Source organism: Miniopterus schreibersii (assembly GCF_964146895.1).
Source record: "Miniopterus schreibersii genome assembly, chromosome: 11".
NCBI classification, from domain to species: Eukaryota; Metazoa; Chordata; class Mammalia; order Chiroptera; family Miniopteridae; genus Miniopterus; species Miniopterus schreibersii.
This window is the reverse complement of record NC_138111.1, coordinates 29856452-29879592: the sequence shown is the minus strand read 5'-3', so window position 1 is coordinate 29879592 and position 23141 is coordinate 29856452. Positions and strand designations below refer to the sequence as shown.

The 23141-nt window shown below is 39.8% G+C and overlaps 2 protein-coding genes across 11 annotated transcripts in view; both read right to left on the bottom strand.

Annotated features, from left to right (window-relative positions):
- Window positions 1–1465: 1465 nt before the first annotated feature.
- On the bottom strand, window positions 1466–14164 carry ISCA1 (iron-sulfur cluster assembly 1). Its single transcript, XM_081152325.1, has 4 exons — window positions 13928–14164; window positions 7099–7152; window positions 4512–4617; window positions 1466–3099 (listed from the first exon to the last, which is right to left on the bottom strand). The coding sequence occupies exons 1-4, from the start codon at window positions 14006–14008 to the stop codon at window positions 2951–2953; spliced, it is 390 nt and encodes a 129-aa protein (XP_081008451.1). The 5' UTR covers window positions 14009–14164; the 3' UTR covers window positions 1466–2950.
- Window positions 14165–18210: 4046 nt separating this feature from the next.
- The window catches only part of TUT7 (terminal uridylyl transferase 7), a 51495-nt gene continuing 46564 nt past the window's right edge, over window positions 18211–23141 (bottom strand). For all 10 annotated transcript variants that reach the window (XM_081152112.1, XM_081152108.1, XM_081152104.1 and 7 more), the window contains one exon: window positions 18211–19242. Coding sequence is in view for 6 of the 10 variants with exons in the window: in XM_081152108.1 (XP_081008234.1) it covers window positions 19175–19242 (68 nt within the window). In the remaining 4 variants the exon portion in view is untranslated. The remainder of the gene's footprint in view (window positions 19243–23141) is intronic.

The window sequence follows — 23141 nt, the reverse complement described above, 5'->3', positions numbered from 1 at the left end:
CCTCCACAAAGCTGATGGTCTACGTGTAGGCAGGGGCACTACAGCGACGTCTTGCAGGATGCCCGGGGTGTGGAGTGGAGCTTGGATGAACAGGACACAGGACGGAAAGAACACAATATGGCTGCTAATGTCCATAGGAATCATTCTGCCAAAATACTTAACGATGTGCCTGGTGTTAGGTGCGTAGCAAAGAAAATGATAAAGCTTGTCAAGAACCTTTCAATACTGAGACAAACCAAAACCAAAAAACCAGTACCGGTATTGCTAGTGTGGGAGCCAAGAGCCGCAAACTCAGCCCTTCCGGAGCTGGCCTGTTAATGGAGTCCCGCTGATCTCGCCTAAGCCTTCCTCACACCGGTCCCTCCCTCGGGTCCTACTTGGGTTTTGTCGCAGCTTCCTCCGGTCCACATCACGCGGCCTTCTCCGTGCTCCACAGAAGCCCAGCTGACACTTCCAAATGCACTTGTTCTGATGAGCGCCTTGTTGAAACCGACGGGGGCTCCCAGCACCTGCACCACCTGGAGAAAGCCCATGTCCCAGGCCTGCCCTGTCCTCTGCCCTGCCTGCTGCTTTCCGTGCCTCATGCTCTTCCGAATGCTCAGCTGCCTACATCTGTTTTTAATTCTTTGGTTTTGTTCTTTATCTTCCCCAAATCTCCTATGACTTGGCTCAGGTGCCATCACCTCCAAGATACCTCTTTAGAAGGGCACCCTCATCTTGGTCCTTTGTGATATACAATGTGGCCCAGCTACTAGGAGCACGGGGCTGGGGCCCAGGGCATGGGTTGTCACCTACCATGTGACCTTAGCCAACTACTTTGTCTCTCATCTATGAAAAAGACAGTAGCCAGACCTATTTCACTGGGTTGCTGTGAAGACTGTTAATTAGAGCAATTCTGGGCATGTAGCAAGTCTGCAATAAATGTTAGCTATCAGCAACACTTACCATGCTTTCTTTACTGGTGTCTGACTCATCTGTCAACTCTAAGATCTTTGAGGTCGGGGACTGACTGTCTCTGGTCATCTGTGAAACCTCAGGTTGAGTGGAGAGCGGACGCTCATGAATCTGCCGGAAGGGAACTGTTAAGGACCTTTTTGGAGATGAGCGTAAAACTTGGATGACAGATTTGAAAAAGCATTCCAGGTAGGGATGACGACACGAGAATGTAAGAAAGAAACCTGTGTGGGGGGCTTGAGAAATGGTGAATGGATGATCCTTAAAGTGAGACGGGGAAAGACAGGGCTGAAGAACGGGAATGAGAGGACTCGAGCCAAGAGTGACTGGAAATGGCTATGCCAAGGGCTGCATGGAGAATGCAGCAACTGAAACAACAGAGCCAGGTGGAGAAAATTCTGGCAGCAGGGAGACTAGTTAGAAAGGTACAGCAATTACTTATAAGTAGCTGTAACAGCTACTACTCCCAAACCCATCTTCCTTAAAAATAAAAGGCAATTTCATGATCACAAAGAGGCCACTTTTTTTTATTTATTGACAACTCAATCACTACATACATTCAGTATTGCACAACTTATAAGTGGGTTGACAATTATATTAATACAAACTCATGAGCATAAAGCTACTGCTATAGGTTTTGGTGCACTTTGTGACAAGTACTTTAGTAAATATGACAAATATCAAGAACTCAGCTACTTCAATTCATAAGACTCGGCTTTCAAAAAAAGCAAATGGCATCTCATAAAAACACTTAATATCTCAAACCCAGGAAAATAAAGAATTAAATTACAAAAGGAACACTGTTAAAAAGAAAAATTGGTGATAAAAATGTTAGGTTAAAATATTAGATTAGACTTAGGATCCAGGAAGTGTATGTACACTGGGAACTCTAGGAGACCCGTGTTCTGCTTCGCAAACACTACTTCATTCCGAAAGCGTTTCTGGGTTGCTGCAATGTCTTCCCTGCTGTACAAACCATTGCTTCATACTTCAAAAGCAGCAACATGGACATTCACATAAAGGGGTTTAAAAATAAGATTTTTCTCACTCAAAATAGAAATTACATAGAAATCTTATCAAAATGTCAATCAGCTAGAGAAGCCAGACCACCCATTTACCTTCGCTGCCTGTCTCAGAGCGCCAGGCTGGCGTGTCATCTACACAGAAGGGGACATGTGAATGGTCCCCTGCAGTGTACGGGTGGACACAGCCCTTCTCCTTCCCTGCGGTTTTGCTTCCTCAGGTATAGAATTGAGAGGGTGCGCTAGATGGTAAGAGACCTTTCAAATAAAAGGGTCTAAAGTCTGAGATCCCACCTTGAGCAGACATTTAGAGTGGCAAAAGAAATGAATGAAAAATGGTGGGCAAAGTATCTTTTGATATTATCACTCAAAACTATTCTGCACTGTGGTTCAAGGATATCTTTGACACTTTCATCTAATGGCTGATGCTGCTAAAAGGTAAGCAAATGAGGCATCTGACAATGAAATTTTGGAAAAAATGTGGAAAGGCCGTGCCAAGTTTGGTTAGAAAAATGCACCACCATGTAAACCCAGTGGTCAGGACTTTCTCTGAATTTCAAGAACCATCAATCTGGCCTGGATATGCACATTGGAGGTTCAACAGAAATCTAAAGAGTGCACACCTATTAAGAATGTGTTTACTGAAATCCTCCCAGGCAGGCACCTTCTGTAAAACTGGTTCTAACAGAAAGGATGCAAGAGAATTAAGAGTAGGGTAGGGTTTTTTTCTTTACAGATCAGAAAAATGACCCAAAGAAAGTGATGGCTTCTCACATTCTGTCCCCTAAAAAGAAGACACATGTAACTTCTGAAATCTAACACACTGACTTCATTTTCAAAATGCATCAGTTTATTTTCCGCATAAGGCAGCCATGCATTATCAACCTTAAGCACATGTGAGTCACTTGATGTCTTCAGTGAGCCAGGGCTTCCTCAGCTGTCCTGGAGCTCATGGCCAGAGCAGTCCCGAGGAGTCAAATGTTAAAGCTTTCTCCACAGCCACATGTTCCTTTGATGTTGGGGTTATTGAACACAAACTCACTGGATAATTTGTCCTCAACATAGTCCATTTCTGTCCCCAGAAGTGTTAGCTGTGCTTTCTTTTCGATGAACACTCTGACTCCTTGGGAAGAAGAAAACACATGTCATACTAAGCCTGTGAGACACCAGAACCTGCCAGTCACAGCATGAGTGAGCTTTAAATAGTAACCATTAACAAAACCAAACAGGAAGTTTCTGAATCTGTCCCATTATTTCTTTTAAGGGATTCAGTGCTCAGTTTCCTGTTGCTTTTTTACACAATAATCTATGTCAAAAACAATTATATTAGGTCAGAAAGTTGGACACAAGCAAATTCCATGACAATTATATGTAAAACTAGAATCTGCCTTTCACTATATGTCACCCATTTTTCTCATTTGCAACATAAAGAAAATGTGTATATTCTCAGTGAGAGTTTTATAAAGATGGAGTCGATACATTTATGATAACCCTGAAATGCCATGTGTATACAGGACACACTGCCATCCACGCCAGAGACACATTGAGGGACTGTGGTACAGTGGGCTGGTTTAAGATGACACAACAGTTCTGTTCCTCTGTGTACAGGCTGGAAAACTGGTAATAATATAACCCCATAGTTACGTAGGCAGAAGTCAGCATCTTCATAAATACAATTGGTTTAAGAAAGCTCTCCCTTATAAGAAATTGAGTCATTACTTAAATATAAACTAAACATATTTATTAGATTTCCTCTTCATTAAGATGAAAAAGTTAAGGTTTACATTTATGTATTGATTTTAAAAATAAAATATTAACAAATATCTTTCTTGGATAGTGACTTCACTTTAGTAAAATGAACTCACACTAGGAACCCAGGAAAGCCAGCCAACAGCACACCTCCAATGCACAAAGCCACCACTGCAAAACCCATGTACACTCAAGTCCCCCCTCAAAGTTGTAGCACTATTTATTGTCTTAAATAGGTTTAATCAGATTATTGCATAGGGCCAGGCAGTGAGGGCAAATATAATTAAAGAACTGAAAATTTTAATTTGGAAATTAAAATCGAAACTATAGAGTTCTCAAAAGCATGATATAAAACTGCTACTTTACACAAAAGTAGTTGGTTTATTCTGAAGTTTTATCATCTTAAAAACTTTGCACACACTGATAACTTCTTATAATTGAAACAAATAAACTAGTTTATCCAGTAATTTACCAGAGCACACAGCCTCTGGAATAAATCTGATTGGGTTCAAATGTTTACTAGGCCACTAACTAGCTCTGTGACCTTATGCAAATTATTTAACCTCTCCATGCTTGTTTCTCGTATCTGCAAAATGGGGACAATATGGCACCATTCTCATTTGGTTGCTGTGTACAAATCAGTTAGTATATGAAAGTCTCTCAAACCATGCCCACCTCATAGTTAGCACCACATATGCCATTCCTACTATTATTATTACTCTTCATGCTATATAACGCTAAACATTTTAGGCAAAACAAAGTACCCAGAAAAAGTTTAATACTCACCATCTTGAACAACTTCTTCATCAGAATCTCCTTTTGTCTTCGTATATTCTAGAGTATAAGAAAGGCCATTACAACCCCTGGTTCGGACACCAACTTTCACACCTACCTGAAAAATAATTGTAAATATAAACTTAGTTTTAACATAGTATAGGTTAAACAATCATATTAATAAAAGTCCTGGCTATATGATGATATTATTAATTTCTTCCTAAGTTTAAAAACATATATTAAATTCTTGGCTATAATGTAGCCCTTTAGGAAGTGTAAATGGAAGGAAACAAGTGCTTTAAAAATGTACCTATTGTACAAACATCATTATGACACTACAGGGTGTCCTGAAAAGAATAAAAACCAATTATATACAAAGAAAACAATACGGGGGGGAGCCCTCAAACTATAGTCACTATCATCCTAAAAACACAGCTTATATGTTTTTTCCTATTTTCTTTCAGCCTTTGTCATATATATAATTTAAACATAGTTTTTATTATAGGAGAAACATTTTTCTCTGCTTTGTTTTTTTCACTTAAGACATTATCTTTCCATATAATTGCAAGTAATACCTATATAATATTCCACTATGCTAATGCTTGTTTATTACTTAACCAAATACTAGTCATTTAGGCTGGGGATAACATTTTTAAGGAGTTTTAATTCAAAAAATGAATCATCGCTTTTTTTTTTTTTAAAAGGAAAAGTATCTGATGGCAGAGAGGACAACCTAAAAAAATGAACTTGCTTGAAAGCATTTTTGCTCCACCTCATCATGTGAGGCGTTCTCAGGAAGTTTTCCTGTGGTTAGGTTTGCAAAGGTTAACAGGCCTGGCAATCTTGCTGCCTCTACACAGGGCCTTCTAGGGCAGACCTGTGTAAACATTCCCAAATACCAGGAAGCAAAAGACTGACACCAACACAGACGTATGAAATGTAAAAAGTGACCAATGTCTACCTTAATGTAATTCTCTAACAATGTCTACTGAATTTCTATTCTTAGATCCTATCTGCTTTATAAAAAGTATTATTTCACCAAGAAGATCCTGATTCTCTGAAAAGCAGCAGCATGTGCTTGCTTTAGGAAAGCAATCATGAGGTGGGAAGACACTGGTGAAGAGTGAGAATGTTAAGCTGTCTGGGGTTCTGATGAGCTGAAGTATTCGTGGTAGTCTCTTCTGTCGTTAAACAACAGCAAGGAGACAGAATTATGGTTTTACTTACTTTCAGAGTGACAGCTCAGAGAGCCTATGAGGGAGTTTAACACATTCAGTATGATAAATATGCAATGAATTGCCCAGCTGTAATTCTGGAGCTCAAGTCGTAAGTATTTAACTTAGTTTTTATCTTTGTAAACAGGAAGACTCAAGCAAGCAGGAAGTCCAACTATCAGAATGGATCTAGACACTTAAGGAGTCTGTGAAAGTACAGCTTTAGGTAACTGGAATCTGGAAAAGGGATTGCTTGTGCAGTGATACCTGATGAAGTGTTTGCTCAACCCTTTTCATGTCAACACAAACATACATCCCTCAAATCTACACAGCTAAATTTTGTTTCATTTGGTCAATTTCTACTCCAGTCATTAGTGTATACAAATGGAGTTGTAATGCTGACATACTTTAGCATTTAATAATTCTCAGGAGGAAGGTGCTAGAACTCTCACTGTAGTGGGATGTTGTACAATGGAACCTAGAAACCACTCTGTAGTCTAATCACTAAATGTTAATTTAATAGTCTTGGAAGTAATTTATAGTATTCCGTAGGCAATTGGCAATGCACTAAGATTAGGGTGATGTGCACACCCCTTACTCATCACTCCCACATCTAGGTAGATGTACTAAGCTATGCTTACAGGCCTAGAACAATGGGCCTAGCACACTACAGACACTAAATATTTGTTGAATGATGCTTGTGGCAGCACTGAATGAAAACAACCCAAAAGACATTAATATGGGGGACTGGTTAAATAAATCAAACTTGTTCAATGGTACGTACTATTATATGCAGCCATGAAAAAGTATGAGGTGGATCTTTATGTAATGATATGAAAAGATCTTCAAGCTATTTTATTACAGGCAAAAAGCAAAGTGTAACCACAGCATGTATGGCATGCTCTCATCTAAGCACACACAAGCTTAACAAGCAGAGTTGAGGTCAGTGGGAACCTCAGGGAAATAAATATTTTTGGTTGTCACAACTAATGAGTGAAGCGGAGTCACTGGAAGAGGCCAGAGATGACACTAAACCTCCTGTAATCCACTCCCAACAAAGAATTACACAGCACAAAACATCAACAGTGCTGAGGATGAGAAACCCTGGTCTAGGTAAATAAAATGTACAGATTATCTTTGAAAGGATACTAAGGAGTTGCCTCCTGAAAGGGAGAATGACGACAGTGTGTGGGTAGGACAGTGACTTCCTTTTCAGAGTATTCTGTTGTATTCTGTGAATTTAGGGAGCTTCTGAGATCTTGCTCCCTGGCATATGTTGTCAGTATGGCTCAAATAAACTTTTACAAAAATTAAAAAAAATCATAAGCATAATTTACTTTACTTTTCTTTTTTTTTTTACTAAGCACTTGACTGGTTTTACTTACATGTTCAGGCTTATCTTTAAGAAGCTGTTTTATCTTGTTTACTGCTGAAGGTGTCTGAAAAAGAAAATGTTATTACAAATATATGAACTCAATTAAAACCATTCTCTTTATTTTTACTTACTTATTTTCCTCACCTGAGGATATGCTTTCACTGATTTTCAGAGAGAGAGAGAGTGGAGAAACATCGAGTGGTTGCCTCCAATATGTGCCCCGACCAAAGACTGAACCTGTAACCTATGTATGTGCCCTGACTGGGAATTGAATTTACAACCTTTTGGAGTATGGGACAATGTTCCAACTGAGCCACCCGGGCAGGGCTTAATCATACTACTTATTTTTAAAATATCTTCTAGCAACAGCCCTTTCATCTTGCTTCCCCTGGTAAAGGTCCTTTCCCTTTCATAATCTCTATAGTACTATCTACTTAAATCACAAATGTAATCCTTTTGGGCAGCATTTATTTTGTGCTCCTACTACTGTAGCCCAGCAATAAGCACATTGTCTGACACACAGAAGGTGCTCAATAAGCCAATGAATGAATCAATTAACTGGGAAAGCCACCATTCAGGCAATTTTCCTGCTATTAACCCTATTGCTCAGTTTGCTTACTGAAAATCTATTTCAATCCATCAAAATGCTTACATAGCTAGATAAAAGAGTGCTACCACATCAAATAACCCAGAGTGTGCCTCTTGTCCCAGCCCCACCAAATGTTCAGATTCTGAAGCTGGCGTAAATCAGTACTTCAGGGTATCTAAGCTCATCAACAATAGAAGGAAAACCAGGGAGGAGTTTTTGGGGAGAAATGCTTTTAACCTAGCCCAGCTGTCTTCAAAACAAGAAAAACATCACAACATACTGCCTCTGTATAGGTCAGCACCACCAACCCCAACTTTTTTGAGAAGGAAGCTATTAGGGACAAAGTCTGTTCCAGGTCCACCTCCTAGCTGTGTTCCAGCTGGCTTAAATGAGTATAATAGTCCCTCTTCCTCAGAATTCATGAAGAGTATTTAGAATAGTGCCAAATATAAGGCAGCTGTAGCTACAACGAAGAAATAGTGTCCTTCCTACTTTGTTAGCTCCTGTAGCTGGCAATGCTGTACTGGTCCTCCAGTTTTTTTGTGCTGGCATTTTCTTGGGTTGTGAAATCCCAGAGTGGACATCATGGCCTATGACTGGGTAATAACTGGAGCAGGAACTCAAGCCTGTGCCGAGGGAGCAAACCCAAGGGATGGCCCCAGAGCACGCTCTTCTGCTTTGCCTCCCGGGAGCTCAGCTGGGTGAGGATGGTGAAGCAAAGTCTGAACCCAAATCAGAAAGGTCACGAGACCAATTCAGAAGGTCGTGACTAGCCTTTTTAAAAACCAGAAAATAAACACAAAAGAGAAAAGATGCATCGCATGTGATAAAGAATATGTAGTGAAACTCTGATTTCAGTTATTAATATACGGTGAGTGTGTATCTACCTTATCGTGTGTCACTGTAAAAAAAAAACTAAATCACTACCAGCGTCCACATATCACTATGTGTCATTGTAAAAAAAAAAAAAAAAATTAAATGAAGGCCTTTTTTTATGCTTTTATCAGAACAGGAGGCAAGCAGCCCAACAAGACATGGAACAGTATGCAGGGGGAGGGAGAAAGAAATGCTGAACAGAATAACTACGGCTTTTATTTTATTGGGAAACCATAGCATATCAACCTCAAATACAGAAAAATAGTGAAAAAAAATTTTAAAGTGCTCATTTGCCCGTCCAAATGACCGTCAATAAAAACTAACCTTGCACCATTTTCATGGTCATACTTCGCACATGAGCCCTGAAGAGATTAATCGAATTATTGCCAAAAAACTAAAGATATCTGACAAGTCACACAAAAAAGGCACAGCCATGGGAAAATATTCCTTGGAAGTACAACCCAAGGCGTAGCCTTGGTTAAAGCTGGCGGGTCAAAGGCATAGAGGGTGCACCACTGCAGGAGGTAAACAAGGGGACCTGCACACTAAGTTGTCAACAAGCCCCAAGGGTTTTTGTCTCCAACTGATTTTCTAAGTGATCTAATTTAGTTTTACAAAATAATATACTTTCTTCCTTTCTCAACTCTTAGTAAAAAACAGGAACGCAGGCATGTCTTAATTTACCTGTGTGAGGCAAAAACCAAATATACTCCATTGGGAGGGAGGAGTGCTACTAATGTTGCATGACCCAGTTGAGTACTCATTTAAGGGGAACGATATGGTTCTTATAACTTTCCAAGTGATGAGCCTGATTTTCAGAACAAGTCAGAATGACTAAACAGGGAACATTTGGGACTAAAAGAAAACTTCTAGGCAGAAGGTAAGGTGCCCACTTTGCTCTAAATCTATTTGCATACTCCAGCAACTTTGCACTTAAGTAAAATCAACCTGGGAAACAGTATAAAAACCTCAGCTAAACATGCTGCAAGCCTAGCAGCCTTCCCATTTCACTGCATTTCCCCAAACAACTAAGAAACTATATCTTTCCAAGAAATTTATGTATAATTAATGGCTAAGTTACCTGAGATTTGGCCAGTGAATTAAAACTTAAGAGATTCTTAAGTGTGGGGGGTGGGGGAATGGGGGACATCTGTAATACTCTCAACAATAAAAAAGAAAAAAAAACAAAACCGTAAGAAATTCTTAAAACTCAATGAAATGGTTTTTAATTTACTCATATGTGTATCACAGAACAAGACATTCTTTCAAATGAAGGAACATCTTTGAGTGAGACAGTTCAGCCTTTTAGAAAAGGATTACTCAGTTTGTTTTTTGTGCTGAAATTATGGGAAAGGGCAATGTAGATTATGTCTTTTTCACCTACTTTATAGCAACATACTTTTATCCAATGCCATAGGGTTTCTATTCTTGTAGCAGAAACTTTACATCCTCAATACTGTGTTTCCTTAAGTAATTACCCAGGCAATTTTCATTTTTTGCTGCTTAAGAAAATAAAATTTTTATTAACTCCATGATTATGTATACTTAAACATGTACCAACAACTACGACCTATTTTAATTTCACTATAAATCTAGCATTTTAAGGTTTAAAAGATGGTAGATAAGCAGCACCCCATGAACAAATTATAGTCTGTTTTGTTTCTTTAACAGCAATGGCTGGCATTATGTGCTGCTTCCCTTTTGTCTTTTCCTAATCCTTTGTGTGTGTAATCCATGAATATATATAAATGATTTTGTAGCCTACAGTTTAAAAGTTTAACATGTTTCTAAATTGCCTACATGGACAAACCTTACGGTTTGGTCACTGATCCAAAGGCTAGTCCTTTAATGAATTAACAGCTCCTTATTGAGCACCAATGCATTTAACATCTATTGTTTCCCAGCCCTTCTCAACCAGGTGCCACCAGAAAGTTAAGCCCTAAAGCATCCACTGCACATAATGAATTAACTTCTCTCCTGTGCATCAAGAATGGTGCTGGTTATGTACCATAATTCTCTCACAGCTTTAGTTGAGCTTTATGCACAGCCTGTGGGTATCCCTAATTCTAAATTACGGTTGCACTAATTCTGATTTACACAAACTTGGAAATAAAGGCCTCTGCCAGAAGGATAGTGTTAACTCTTCAGGTTCTTTAGTCATATTTTACCTGGTTCCTACAAGTTCAATTCCATTTGTCAATTCCTGGGTATGTAGGAAAGTAAGGAGAGGGGGAATGTCATCCACTCTAGATGTTCTCTGCAGGTGTCCAAGGGTACTCATTTTAATGTGGTGGGTTGAAGTGTTAAAGCATTTAATTAAGGAACTATCTCTGGTTTGCATAAAAGTGTCATGGACAGTGTGTCACCAGTCTTTTAAGTCTTTCTCTCCAGCAAATGATCAATCCTCTCCCGGATGAACATTACTTAATGCAGATAATTTGGTGCTGACAACATGGAATCATAATTACATTTCATCAACCCCTTTTCCTAGCCTCTCACTAAGGTGACAGACTGCACAGGTACAACATTTCTCAAAGGCTGCAACATGTCAAATTCCTGATGTCAAAATTTATATATCTAGGTAACACTGAGCTCCTTACTCATTTCACTGAATTATCTCTAGTTTCGTTTGCTCTCTTCTATCTCCAAGCTTTACTCTTTGATGACTTCACTCCTTTTACATTTCACACAACACGTAGGAGTTAAAAATGTTTGCACAAACACTTGGAAACTAAGCGCAAAGGGTAAGACATGCATGTCACAGTGTCTTAAGAATAGGAAACATATGCTAGGATAAAAATGACTGCAAACCTGTCACTCTACACTGTTGGTAGAAGGCAGCACTGACATGCTTTTTCTCTGGCACCAGCTTCTATGAAGATCACAGAGAAAAGAACTCCTAAAGTCAGCCAGACAGTTAAGTAGGATGAGTTCAGATAGTAGACTCTCGCAAGTTAATCAAAATAGTTGATCAAAGGCAACATAGAGCCCTTTTGAACTGAGAATTGATAATGATAAAGCAGTGCTGGTAACAGAACTAGCTTGGTAAGTTCTAACACAAGGAGTTGAAGTGTGGAAAGACAGCCCAGGTCTGAGAATGTGGGCAGTGTTATTATTCCTAGTAATTCCTAAAGGTCACAAAGGCCTGGCTCATGATTGTGTCCCCAGGGAGTGGGAACTGTATAACATTTATTTCTTAACCAGAAACACAGTAGGTGTTAAATGTCTGTGGAATGGAGAAGGGGATGACTCAGGAATTTTAAAGAACCAGTAATATGTCAAATACTGGAGGAAAAAAAAAAAGGCAAAAAAGTGTCTGTGCGCTACCTGGCTCTACCATTACTAGTGGTAGAATTCATTTGAATTCAGAATAATTTTTACTGAGATTAAAAGTCATGCCCTTCAGTTCTTGTGATTTCAAGACTTTAGAAAATCCAAATAATCAATGTTGTATTGTTATAGCATAGTAAAAGCTAGGAAATTCCAGGACAAGCTGAATAGGGAGGCTGAGACAGATTGTTAAACCCAAGTTTGAAGCCACCTAGTAAATCCTATCTTTCGGAACTAAACCAAGGCTACTCAAGAGTAAATGGTCTGCATTTCTCCTCCCCAGCCAGAGGGTGGATAGTTTAAACTTCGCTACTCACTCACGGAGACTGGTAACAGAAATCCAATTGGTGCCATCTGCCAACCACACCCAAGGACAAATGAAGAGAATACACTTCATTTTGGTGTATTAGCATCAAGCTAAAAGCCCAGGCTTAAAACCCCTGAAAATGAAGGTCCCATGGGGAGCTCTACCCCCCTTCCCCAGGAGAGCACACCAGCACCATCTCCTTCTCCCCTCCCAGGGGACCCCACGAGACTTGCAACCAGGAGAGCAATGGGAAGCAGCAGCTCCTCTGGCACTTACCCCCTGAACCTGTCTCCAAGGCCCCCTTCCTGACTTCCCAGGGAGCCAAAGCAGCCCCGCCTAGGCTCTCCTGTTGCTTCTTCTATGCCCTTCCTTGTTTCACCGTCCTAAGTATATTTTTGCTGCAGCCAATAAATTCTTGCTTTCTTCTCTACACTTTGCCTCTTGATTGAAATCTTTCCCTCAAGAATCGAGGTCTCCTCAACGTGTGTCCCCGGTAACATCAACTTTCAAACATGAAAACAGGCTTGCTGGTACAGAAAGAAGTACTAGAGAATGTGGCCTAAAACATTCACCCCTTGTAAAAAAGAATTCTTCCACCTGATCATGACTTCCTTCTACTTTGCTACAACTAATTTTCTGGATTATGGCATTACAATGACTGGAATCCAGGATTCCATTTAAATCCGGCAATCTATTTTCCTAGTCTCTAGGTGATAAACGCTTGTACTGAGTCTCCTCCTTAATCAAGGAGAGGGGGAGTGTGTGTGGCAAGAACGCTGACCCGATCCTAAGCTTTCCAATGAAATTAATCTTTCCAAACTGCAAATACAAGCGACTGCTTAATGGATATAGGGTTTTCTTTTGGGATGAAATGTTTTGGAACTAAATAGATGTGCTAGTCGCACAACATTGTGTATGTACTAAATGCCACTGAATTGAACGCTTTAAAATGGTTAATTTTATGCGACCGTTTCCTCGGTCAAACCCAACCAGCCACTGCACAGTACGTCGGGGCCCGGCACGAACGCTAAGTTCTCCGTCCCCGCGTTTGTACTCTGGTGCCCTCGCGGCGAGTCAGACCTTTCACCCAGAACACGCCGTCAACAAACCCAGGGTAGAAATCCGTTTTGTTCTTTGGCACATCTGACCGAGGCCGAGGACGGCTACGCGCAGAGGGCGTTTAAAACCCCTCCGCGGACCCCAACACCAGGAAGCAGCCCTCGACGCCCCGCAGCCTCCGCCTCAGCCCGGGGTGCGCCTCGCTGGGGACGCGCCTGCCAATCCCCGCACGTACACCGTGGTCCGTCCGGCAGCTTCCGACCTCCCCTAGTACTTCCAGGGTACATTCTGGCTTATTCACCAGGTAGGCCCCGCGCCTGGCGCGTTCGACCTCTAAACCTGCGACCTCAAGCACCGCAGCCCCAAGGCCCCCAGAGATCCCGGGCTCCAGGCGGGCCGCCGCGGACGGCCGCAGGTGACGCACGCAAACCGCCGTCCCCCCGCACGCGGCGCGCGCGGCCTGACGGGAAACGTAGTCCCCCGCGCGCCAGCTCCTGCGGAGCAGCCCCTCGCCGATTTATCTTCACGGCCGGGGCGGGCGGCCGGCAGCGGCGTGGAACTGCGCAGCGGGCTCGGGCCCCGCCGCTCGGCCGTACCGCTCCCCGCCGCCCTGACTTCCCCTTGCGGGACGGAGGTGAACCAATGTCACGGGCCCGGCCCAGCGTCCGGGACACTCACCAGGGTGAGGGCGGCCCGGGTGGCTTGCAGCTTCCTCTTGCTCACAGCACGGACAGTGGCTCGGACTAACGACGCCGACATCCTCGCCGTCCCGGCGCCCAGGTGCCTTGGGCCGGAGCTTCGGACGCCTCAGCCTCTCTCCATGGACACAGCGGCGCATTGACGCCACAAGCTCGGCGCAGGGCGCCTCAGGCCCCGCCCCGCGCGTGCCGCGGCCATTGGGCGGGGCACGTGAGTGACGGGCGGAGGGCGGGGAGCAGGCCTCTGCGGTGGCTGGCTGCGCCGCGGCCCAGCCGGAAGGCGGTCACCGCGAGGGCGCTCCGGGCGTGACGTCGGGAGCCGGCTGGGACACGGGGAATGACCTCCGACTCGAGGACACCGAGGCGCGTGGCCCCAGGCCCTGCGCACCGGGCAAGGCGCTCTAAGGCAGAATGGCTCCGAGGCCCGAGCGGCTACGGGCCTTTCAGCTGTGTCCAGCTGGGCAGTTAAGAGCTTAGTTGCAGCAGAGTCATAGAGCAGGGAGTCCCCCAGCCAGCGTGCCGGACTGCCTGGGATGTTGAGGGATGGCGCTGTTTTCCCTTAAGGTGTTGATTTTGGAACCTGACCCTGCCCTAAGATGGGACTGGGCAGCTCTGCGGAAACAAATTTATAGCAAGACCCAATCAGTAAACTTGAACACCTGTTGTCAGCCCTTATTGTGGCTGCTCAGGGGCCCTGCCTTTTAATTCTTCCTGTTAATTTAGCAAGTATTCCTAACAGGAAGCCTGGTAAACGGAGGGCCCAGGGAAGAAGGAGAGATCCTGGCAAGGCAGACGCGCTGCAGGGTTAGCGGATGGGAGAGCGTCAGGATACACGGGTGCTTCCCACGGAAGGGCTAGGAAGAAAGGTTCTGTGGAGTGGGGCTGGGGAGGACAGCTTCTTGCTCAGGGTTTTGATGTGGAAAGAACCAACCGGTGCCTTGTGCTTTGGAGCCCAGTTTATCTTTAATGCTCTAGAGCTTAAAGGATTGTATAGTTCAGAATTCCGTTAAGCAGTTCCCTCTCCCTAATAGTGAAAGGCAACTGTGTTGACAATAAGAGGATGTAAGTTATTTTCCTAAACTCCAAAGCACACAGAAGAAACGGGGATTAGGAGACAGAAGTGTAGTGGGAGACAGTAGTTGGGTGATTTAGGAACAAGATATTTTATTTCTCATGTCCTTCCTCCTCCAAATATTGTGAAGATTGAATGAAAAGCCCTTAGAGGTGTGCAAAGCACACTGCAGCACTCAATAACCATTTTTAATTACTAATATTTAAAGATGCCATATATTTTGAAACTACTCTGTGACACAATGGTGGATACATGCCATTATGTATTTGTCCAAACCCATAGTATACCACACCAAAAATTAATTCTAATGTAACCTATCGACTTTGGATGGTAATGGTGTGTCCCTGTAGGTTCATGGATTGTAACAAATGTCCCACCCTGGTGCAGGTTGTGGATAGTGGTTGGCTTGTAGGGGTGTATGGAAACTCTGTACTTTCTGCTCAATTTTGCTGTGAACCCAAACTGCTCTAAAAAATAAAGTTAATAAAAATGTAAAAAAAGGCTGGGTGGCTCAGGTGGTTAGAACATTGTCCTGATATAACCAAGGTTTTGGGTTCAATCCCTGGTCAGGGCACATACAAGAATCAATCAATGAATGCATAAATAAGTGGAACAAATCAATGTCCCCGTCCCCCTCTAAAAATCAATCGATAAAAAAAAATATATAAGGAAAGTCCTTTAAAAAATGTAAAACAAGATGACGTGTTGTCATTTTTTATCCATTATTGAAATATCACACAGTTGTGTAGCACTTCATAGCTTTTAAAAGAACCCTTAAGCACACTGTGTTATAGTAGCCTCACAACTCTGAGCTGTATGACAGGAATGTTGGTGTAGCTATTTTACAAGTGATACTTCAAAATCAAGCCTTTTAGTATAATGCATCAGACACTATTTTAAAAATTCAGTTCTAAGTTTTCTGATTCAGGACCCAGTGTATATTTAACAGCTTTCTTTCCTTTATTTAATACACACTATTCAGCTTTTAACTTGGTTAGGTGTTTTGCATGGTAAGTGCTAAGTCACAAAATCTAATGTCAGTAGTTCAGTAATATCTAACGTTATTTGAAACTGGTGCAGGTCCCTTAAATTGGTTTTAGAAGAGTTTTCATGACTAAGAAATATGTGCGCTCCTTTATCTCAGAGCAGCAGCTGTTATGTGGTGTCGAAACGAGGTGGGGGTGGGATCTGTTGAAGATGAGATTGCAAGGGGTTATCATTTTTAGATTTCCACTAATAGGTTAAAAACTTTCCAAAGGGAAATGTTCAGTACTGCACAGGATTTAGTGTCAGGGTTCTAGATATTTTAAAATGTCTTTTCCTAATAAGACCTCAGTTGATCCTCACTATGCTGTGGAAGGGCAAGTATGATTTCCATTTTATATGCAAGGAAACAACTGCCAGCAGGTTAGTGGGAGTGCACACAGCTGGAAAATTGGCAGAGCCAGACCCCCATTATGTCTAGAATTTCAAACAGTGAAGTTTGCTAAAGGCTTAGGCTGTTGTCCAAACATACCCTCCTTCAAAGAAAAAAGCACGGAGCACATTTTTACAGTTTTTTTTGGGTGGTGGTTGTTGAATTCTATATTTGCTTTTCAACATTTTTTTTGCCTATAACACTATAAACCCTTTTGACTTATCTACCTATTTTTTCCACTGGAAATTAAAAAAAAAATAGAACCATTTGTGAAATACATTTTAAGATGAAAAAAATAATCTGAAATTACCTCAGAACATTTAAATAACATCTCTAAGTGTGCACATTGTTGATACTGTACACACTGCGCAAGAGATTAGTAAGTATTGATTGGGGCTATAAAAAATGGATTTCATATTTTTGTTTATTCCTGAGAGAAAGAAAAGGAGAATCCCAGTAGTGGGGCATTTTTGTCAAGCCTGTTAAGAGAGAGAGGCCAGCTGCATTTAAAAGATAGCTACGCCCTGGAAACTGAACATGGTATGGAGGCAGATGTATCTGTCCCCCAGGGGCACTGAGAAGGCTCTATGATCTGCATCCAAACAAAGGGAGCAGAGAACCAAGGGCAATTCATTCTCCAGGTCTGCTGGCAAATACTGGTCACTGTCCCACTGATCCAGTGGGGATAGAAATCAAACAAAAAGCCCAAAACACTGGGTAGACTCTACTTTGGAAATCAGAATAGAATGCAGGAAACTTGTAACATCCTTAAAAGGATATAAAAAAACATGGTTTCTATGAAAAGGAAGACAATAAAAATAAAGTAAAATGAAAGGAAAAGGAAGGTGGGTAAAGTCAGTCAAGAAAATTAGAAGCGAAATGACAAAATTTATGTTAGAAACAGCAAACAACAGAATGACACTAAAAATCAAGCCAGTCATGTGGAGATTAAGATGTTTTCCTAGCATGAAGGAAAAATATGAGAGAGGACTATTAAGTGAAAAGTATTTTTGAGAGAGAAAAATTAAGAACATAGATACTTTCTCAAACTGATAATAATAATAAAACCTTGACTAGGGAGATACACTGGATTCAATTTTGTTTCAGACAAAAGTCACCGACACAAACATTACAGGGGTAAACACAGAAGCACCCAAGCAGAAAAATAAAACCCTTGTACAAGGGAACAAAAATTAGGCTGGCCTCAGACTTCTGCTATAATGCCAGAAGACAACAGCGTCAATAGGCTTTCTACAGAAAGTGTGACAAGGACTGTATGCCTAGTCAAGCTAACTTTCATGCATGAAGGCAAGAGAGGAACTCAGAAGAGCAGCAGCTGAGGAAAGTCCTGTGGAGCAGAATTTCAGCCCAGGTTGCATAACTAACTCATCAGTTTGTATTCATTCAAACTGAGTAAGAAATGATCACTAATTCTACCACAACTTCCAAATTCTAAAGTTAAATCTTTTATCATTCTTCTTTAGCTGGAATGTTTCCAACTAATTTGTTCAAAAGAAGGGCCATGGGTTTGTATTTTTTGAGTTCTCTCCTACCTAGGAATGCTTGCCCAGCAAGCACACTCTGCATCTCTCTCTACGTGTTTGTCCCCGTAAATCTGTGCTTATTTGTGCATTCCCAGTGCTTGCCACACAGTGGGTGTCAATGACCACCAGGTCGCACGAGTAAAGGGAGCACGATATAGAGTTGCGGATCAGTACTGCCCCTACTCCTTGATCTAGTTTCCTTATAAATTAGGACTCTCACTAGAAAGGGGTGTGGATAAAATTACGAAATTTTGCTTTATTTCGAAATCAAACTGAAGCATAGTTCTGACCATGTACTACTTCTGAGGGGCTTGTGAAGTTACAGACACAGTTCGACAAGGGTTCCAGTCAGACCCAAAATGACACCAACCAAACTTGTGATTGGCAGAGATGGCCTCTTTAATCACCAGGGATTTTTTTAAGTTCTCCACCCTAATTTCTGAATACCATAAAAAGTAAAAAGCACTTTTATTTGTCTTTTTCCTTTGAAAATGTTTTTAGCAGCAAACAGGACTACTTTTTTTCCTCACTTCATTTTTATGAGCATAGCAATTATATATGTCAACTTAATTAAAATTAGAGAGGGGAAAAAAACCAAAAAGCCCCTCAATGGCATTGCTCATCCATGGAAGACTCATATAAACAGGTAATTATGTTCATGTTATCACTTCTACAAATATCAATAAAATAAGGTTCGTAGATTGTAAATACAGTAGTAGCAGTTCACACGTATTTGACACACTTTCACACAGGATTCAGTAAACAACAATAAATATAATTTCCCCTCTTCAAAACAAAAAAAGGGATTTATAGGAAAGAAAGGATTAATTTGCTTGGGGTTTATCAGCACACCATTTTAGTGTGGTCTGAAAGAATTAAAAACCATGAAATTGTATTCACTGAATACTGGCCCATAGTTACATTTTTTTTTTTTTTTTTAATCCTGGCTTAAATACATACACCATGGCTTTCTATTAAAATCCTTAAATCTATGAGGATTTTTGGTAGGTAAGACTACATTAAAAATTTTCTTCCTTATTATGAATTTCATTCAGTTAAAAAAAAAATCTGACATTTCCCTTAAATGTTAAGTTGAAGCCTGATCTATGCTGCTGAGTTCTGTAAAATGAACCTAATTTTCAGAATGATTGGGAATGCCTGAGTGGCCATTTAGAGCGCTGCGTTTTCCTTCCCTCATGATTCCTGCTGGGTCCTCTTCGCTGAGGCTTTTCCCTGAGTCATGTATTTACTGGAAAGGCTACCTAGAGGAGGGGAAGAAACAAAACCCAACATAAATAAAGTCTCACATCATCGCAAAATCAGTAATAGTACTTCCTATCGTTAATTATTCACAGAAACTTTTCACACTGGAATTGGTTACTTGTTTTGAATTAAGTAATTAGGCTAGATATAAAAAGTCTACAGTATATGGAACATGATTTATTAAAATAAGCCTAGTCAAAAGTCCTTTTAAACCCTGACAAGTTGCTAGAGTGACATCATTTTAATACAGTTTCAGAAATGAGGATTACTAATTAAAACCACACCATAAAAGAGTTAATAATATATGCTATGACCTAAACAATTTGACTTCTGGATACACGAACCCTATAAAATCTCTCACCTACGCTCAAGGACACTCACAACACTCACAGAATTTTCACAACACTGTTTATAACAGCAAAAAGCAAGATGCAATCTAAATGCTCATGTTCTAGGTAACGGATACATACAATATTCTGCATTCATACGATGGAATACTGTAAAAAATACCCTAAATCTATATACAGCAACATGTATAGAGCTTAAAAATCATTTTGTTAAATATATATGAAAAAGCTGGTTATAGATCATTTTATACAGCATGGTATGTCATTTAAATTTAAAAATTCACCAAGGATATGCCTGGCCAGTGTGGCTCAGTGGTTGAGTATCTACCCATGAACCTGGAGGTCATGGTTCCATTCCCAGTCAGGGCATATGCCAGGGCTGCAGGCTCGATCTCCAGTAGGGGGCATGCGTTCTCCCCAGTAGGGGGCATGTGGGCTCGATCCCCAGTAGGGGGCAATGATTCTCTCTTGTCATTGATGTTTCTCTCTCCCTCTCTCTGAAACCAATAACATATTTAAAAATAAGCAAACAAAAAAAAACAAATAAAAATTCATCAAGGATGATATGCTAAAGGATACATATATAAGAGCTTTAATGAAGAACTGAGGGTTCCTGAACTCATAATAATGGATGCCTCTAGGATGGAGGGGATAACTGACAGAATGGGCCTGGGGGTGGTAGTGAAAGGGCACTTTGTCTATTTTAATCTTTTATTTTAAAAAAGATTGAAAATGTGAAAAAAATACCAATTCTCTAGTAGATGGGTAGTTGTTACACGTGTATCTTTTTATATTATTCCCAAAGTGTTAAGAAACCATTCTTTTCTAATAGCACTTAAACATGTAACCCCCTAAATATAAAAATAAATCTCAGCATACCTGAAGACACTTCAAAACTAATAAATAAAATATAAACAAACTTTAATGTAATCTGGGGAAAATCACAAAATTGTGTAAGCATGACTTGAAACTACTCAAAAGTTTGCTTGAGATCAAACTACTAAAATAAAGAAACAGGCAAACAAATATCTGTATCACAAAACAAATAATAAATGAGGTTAAAAGAATAATAAACTGGGGGTGGAGGTGGTAAAGGATGTTGTAACACATTTGACAAAGCATGAATGAATTTCTATGTAGAAAGAACTAAAAACAAAGATGACTAATAAAAAGTGCAAAGATATAACTTGAAGAAATACAAATGAAAATGTAAAAAAAAGTTAAGTGTTCAATGGTAATAACAGAAATTCAAGCAGGCTGATGAAAAAACTATCCCAATGAAGTGAGGGTATGGGAAACAGGCTGTGAATGACTCTCTGGGGTTGCCAACAATCACAAGTTGGCATTATTGGTACCACTGCTGAAATGTACATACTTTTTAACCCATCATTCTAACTAGGAATTTATCCTGAGGATATATTCCTAGATATATATGCAAATATTCTTTATAGTGTTTTACATATACATATACATAGTGATCTTCAAACTTGGATATATGTATTCCTGAACTGCCTTAACAAGACAAGTGGGGAAGGGGTGTTAAGAGAGTTGATTTCAGCCTCTCAATATCTATCTGAATTCTTTCTGAGAATGCCTTCATTGCCAAGGCTTTGGGAAGGTTCCTAGGAATCACACCAATTTTCCTTTCCAACTCCCCTTTCACAATTATTCTCCTATTGTATTTGTCCATTTCCCAGGGTGAGATTACTGTGATATAAAAGACAGGCTTATCTCCTAACCATCCATATTTTAATGTGGTAATGTTGCCCTGGAGAGGTAAGGAGACAAAACGATGGTCTGTGATAAATGTGAATGCCGCTAACAAAAATCCAAATTTTTAGTTGTTGTAAAATCACATTAATAGCTGATAATCATCAAAAATAATTTCTGATGATACATCACTGTGTGATTTTTGGTCATTTGATGAATGAAAAATAATTAAGAGTCACTGTTGTACTATATCTTCCATTCCCAAATTCTTAAAATAAAATCTATTATTTTTAATTTGTTATCATGAATACTACTGAGGTTTCTAAATATTTACCAATCATAGAAACAAAAAAAATTAGAAAGTAACAGTAAGGAACACTGTTTTTATTCCTGCAATAAGTAGTATTGGTCTAAAGATAAATGCGTTGGGAAAAATCCCACCTACTTGATTATATGATAGTCATTTTTAGTATGTAAACATAAAAAGTAATTTTAAATCCAAATTTGTAACATTTGCTTTGACCAATTATATTGCTTTAAAAATTGTAAAAACAACTTAGAAGAAAATTTTACACTTTAACACAATAAAAAGCTTAAAATTACAATTACATAAATATTTTTGTTGCAGATAAGTATGGTAGGCTGATCAATAAAATGCTTGAAATGTATGATAAAAATATATCATCTTAAGATAAAATTCTGTGGAAGTGAAACAGAGGTATTCAAGGAGCAAAAGAAAATGATGTAAAGTTTCTATAATAATATTTATATTTCATTTGATACACTTAAGGCTGACTTAAAAGTTATATTTTATATTGCCAGTATATAATCCCCCCCAAAATTACAAGCTTTGAAACTATGATGAAATGTTTAATTTCAACTTAAAAATATACAAAAGAAATATACAGACGTTCAATATTTTGTGGAAGAGTATATAAGCAAAAAAGTTTTGAAGACATTGATATATATTTGTAGTCCCTTAATCAGGAATGATTAAATATATTCATATACTGGAATATCAAGAATACTGGATATGAAAAAGGATGATCTATATTCATGGATAATAAGACCTCCCCATACTGTTTTAAAAAGTCTAATTCTAGCCTGGGTGGTATGGCTCAGAGTTCAATTTCCAGTCAGGGCACATGCTAGGGTTGCAGGTTCGATCCCCTCATCACTGATGTTTCTCTCTCTCTCTCCCTCTCCCTTCCTCTCGCTGAAATCAATAAAGACATATTTTAAAAAAATCTAATTCTATTATATTAAATTCACTATCATGAATAACACTTCTAAAAAAAATTAAGGAAGTTTTAACATTCTGGTCCAAAAAAAAAAAAGTTGTATAAGTATACATCATCATGAGGGAGAAAAGATACCCATTAATCTCTTTATAGCATATCTAATTTTTAAGATTTCAAACCAAGGGATTAAAATGGAACAAATGAAGAGACAGGAAGTTTCTTTAGAAAAGTAATTTTCTTTACAAAAATGGGGGAGGATTAAAGATCAGAAATATGTTAGTTTCTTGAGATTCTCATACTGCATTATTAATTATACATAATTATGCCAGAATAATTAACTTATGCAAAAATATCAGTTTGTAACCATAATTCTCTAATCTCCACATACTTGTTTTATTAAGAAATTCCACTATATATTTGTCCTATAAGTTAGATAAATTACAGCAAGATTGGTACTTCCTGTTAATTACAGTAAAAATAGTGATAATTTATTGAGTGGTATGTGCCAGATGCTGTGTTATGGGCTTTACATATATGAAATTAATCCTTATTGCCCTGTAAGGTGTTAGCCCCTATTAATTGATAAGGAAACTGAGGTGC

Excerpts from the sequence above, each read along its gene's own strand:
- ISCA1 (XM_081152325.1), bottom strand. The coding sequence starts at position 14,008 with ATGTCGGCGTCGTTAGTCCGAGCCACTGTCCGTGCTGTGAGCAAGAGG. Across the intron at positions 7,153-13,927 it reads CCCGGGCCGCCCTCACCCTG|ACACCTTCAGCAGTAAACAA; the intron begins GTGAGTGTCCCG and ends TTTCTTTTTCAG. Across the intron at positions 3,100-4,511 it reads TGAAGAAGTTGTTCAAGATG|GAGTCAGAGTGTTCATCGAA; the intron begins GTGAGTATTAAA and ends CTTCTTCCCAAG.